General features: G+C 41.0%; 1 protein-coding gene across 1 annotated transcript; it reads left to right on the top strand.

The window, feature by feature from the left end:
* The first annotated feature begins 1,820 nt into the window (after nucleotides 1-1,820).
* On the top strand, nucleotides 1,821-2,345 carry LOC145121377 (uncharacterized). The gene has a single exon (XM_079057132.1). The coding sequence runs from the start codon at nucleotides 1,821-1,823 to the stop codon at nucleotides 2,343-2,345; it is 525 nt and encodes a 174-aa protein (XP_078913258.1).
* The last annotated feature ends 653 nt before the right edge of the window (nucleotides 2,346-2,998 follow it).

Here is a 2,998-nt window from a genome sequence, read left to right on the forward strand (position 1 = left end):
ATCAAAGCAAGCCCGGAACAAATCAAGGCCATCCTTGATCTACAATCACCAGCCTCGACAAAGGATATTCAAAGATTAACAGGAAGAGTGGAAGCCCTAAACAAATTCATCTCAAGATCCTAAGAAATATGCAAGCCTTTCTACAAAATCTTGAAGAAGAATAAAATATTCGAGTGGACCAAGGAACATGAAGATGCTTTCCAAGAGCTTAAGAAATATTTAAGCTCACTACCCCTATTGGTAAAACCACTAGATGGGGAACACTCCTTCTTTACCTCTCAGTATCCTCAAACGCGGTAAGTGTTGTACTAGCCAACAATCTCGATGGGAACCAACATCCCATATGCTACGTAAGTAAAAGTCTCCTGGATCCTTAGACCAGGTACTCTCATCTTGAAAAGCTTATACTTGCATTGGTAACAACTTCTACTAAGTTAAGACATTATTTTGAAATGCACCCTATAATTATAAGAACTAAATATCTAATTAAGAATGTTATGAGAAAACCAGAAATGTCAGGAAGAATGGCGAAATGGTTTGTGAAGTTAAGCACTTATGACATAAAGTACGAACCAAGATCCGCCATAAAGTCCCAAGCATTAGCAGATTTTGTGGCTGACTTTAGTGATGATCAAAGAGCTGAAGTTGAAATAGAAGCCAAACAACTTTAGAAGAGCAAAACGTGGGAAGGCGGACAATATTCATAGATGGAGCATCAAACCAAAGAGGAACTGGCTTGGGGATCATACTAAAATCACCACAGGGGGACATCCTACCCCAGGAAATCAGTTGTGAATTCAACGCAACCAACAACGAAGCAGAATACGAGGCGTTGATCATGGGACTACAATTAGCCAAGGATATTCAATCAAGGATCTTCAGGTATTTGTCGATTATTTACTACTAACTAACCATTTTAATGGATCCTATGTAGTGAAAGGAGAAAAGTTAGCTCTATATCTCCAAATCCTCAAAAATCTGGCCTCAGAATTTGAAACATTCAGCCTAAACCACGTTCCTAGAGAAGACAATGCTGAAGCAGATGCTTTAGCCAATCTAGGATCTTCCTTAAGGATCCTTCCGGAAACCAGGATCCCTATAATCCACATATTGATCCCGGCAATCGAGGATCCCACCAAGAAACTTAAAGACCCCGACAATCACGAGGAGACTACCAATGTCGCCGCAATCGAAGATCCCAACTCGATAGTCCAACGTCAGGATCCCAACATCCAAGATCCTTCCCTAACTTCAGGATCATGGATCCAACCTATCATGGAATACCTCCAAAATGGAACGATCCCTAAGGAAGACAAAATTGAGAGAGAATTCAGAACAAGGATCTCAAGGTTCATTATAATCCAAGGTTCACGAAGGGCACTGCGGAAACCACACTGGGGGCAGATCCTTATGTTCCAAAGCATTCACGACAGGATATTACTGGCCAACAATGAAGAAAGACTCCTTCCTCCATGCACAGAAATGCGATGCTTGTCAAAGACATAGCAACATCCTGCACCAACCAGCAGAACCTCTACATACTATCATTTCCCCTTTGCCATTTATGAAATGGGGAATGGATATAGTAGGTAAACTGCCAGTAGCTCTTGGAGGAAAAGTCTTCATGCTAGTGATGACTGACTATTTCTTGAAGTATAGAAGCTGAAGCCTACGTACAAGTAAGAGACAAAGAGGTAGTTTCCTTCATCAAACGTAACATTTTGACCAGATTCGGGATCCCTGCTGAAAGTATATGCGACAATGGATCCTAATTCATAAGCAAAAGAACGAGGGACTTTTGCACAAGTTGGGGAATCAAGATGGTGACGTCTACTCCTTTCCACCATCAAGCCAACGGCCAAAAAGAATCCAACAACAAAATTATAGTGAACAACTTGAAGGAAATGTTGGACGAGAAGAAAGGAAGATGGGAAGAAGAGATTCTTTTTTTATTATGGGAAGATAGAACCACTTCTAAGGTAGCTACGAGCCAAACCCCTTACTCATTAGTTTTTGGAACGGAAGCAATGATCCCCACTAAAGTGGTGATTCTCACAGCAAGATACCTACTTCAAAAAAAAGAGGACAACAACAGGATCCTGACCCAGGATCTCGACACTATTGATGAACTTAGGGATCTTCCCAAGATCCGAATTGCTGCTCATCAACAAAGGATCACTAGAGCATACAATAAAACCATAAGAGTCAGAAGATTTCAAGTAGGAGACTTGGTACTAAGAAAAACATTCCAAAATACCAAGGATCCTAGTGCAGGTAAATTGGTACCCAAATGGGAATGGCCATATCTCATAGACGCCGAAGCGGGAAAGGGGCATATTGGTTAGCCACCTTGGCTGGAAATATCTTACCAAGATCCTGGAACGCTATACATCTCAAAACCTATTTCACGTAAGTAAAATTGTTCACCTCCCGGTACACTCAAGGTATGCATGCTATTTATCTTCTATACTTCATTTTTCGTTACTTATTTTCTTCATATACCATTACTAACTTAAGCATCGAAGGGGTGTTAGCAAGGCTAACGCCCACCCCTAGCTAACATTTGTTGCATGTATAGAACGAAGGATCCTGACGCTCAAGGATCCTAACCTTTAAGGATCCTGGCACTTAAGGATCCTGGCACTTAAGGATCCTGACTTCCAAGGATCCTGGTACCCAAGGGACAGTTATGAGTCCCATGACTGAAAACATCCGACGAATCACGATAGGAATCTCCCAAGATAAGAGACTGATCATCTCTCCTACGAATAAGGGTACTTAATTCCCTCTAAGGTTTAAAGAGTTAATTACCTCTTTCACACGAGTTAAGGTTTATACACCTTGCTTGGACGCACGATATCTAACTATGGGATGTGAACAAGGGGATAATTTCACGATTCAGTGACTTTGCAACCCTCTTGTTTCTGAACATAAGTTAAGATCCTAAAGTTTGAATCTAAGGTTTATAACATTTACATGTTATCTTAAGTTGGGATCT

Source organism: Lactuca virosa, chromosome 6, assembly GCF_052849685.1.
Source record: "Lactuca virosa cultivar CGN04683 chromosome 6, Lactuca_virosa_CGN04683_v6, whole genome shotgun sequence".
Lineage (NCBI taxonomy): Eukaryota > Viridiplantae > Streptophyta > Magnoliopsida > Asterales > Asteraceae > Lactuca > Lactuca virosa.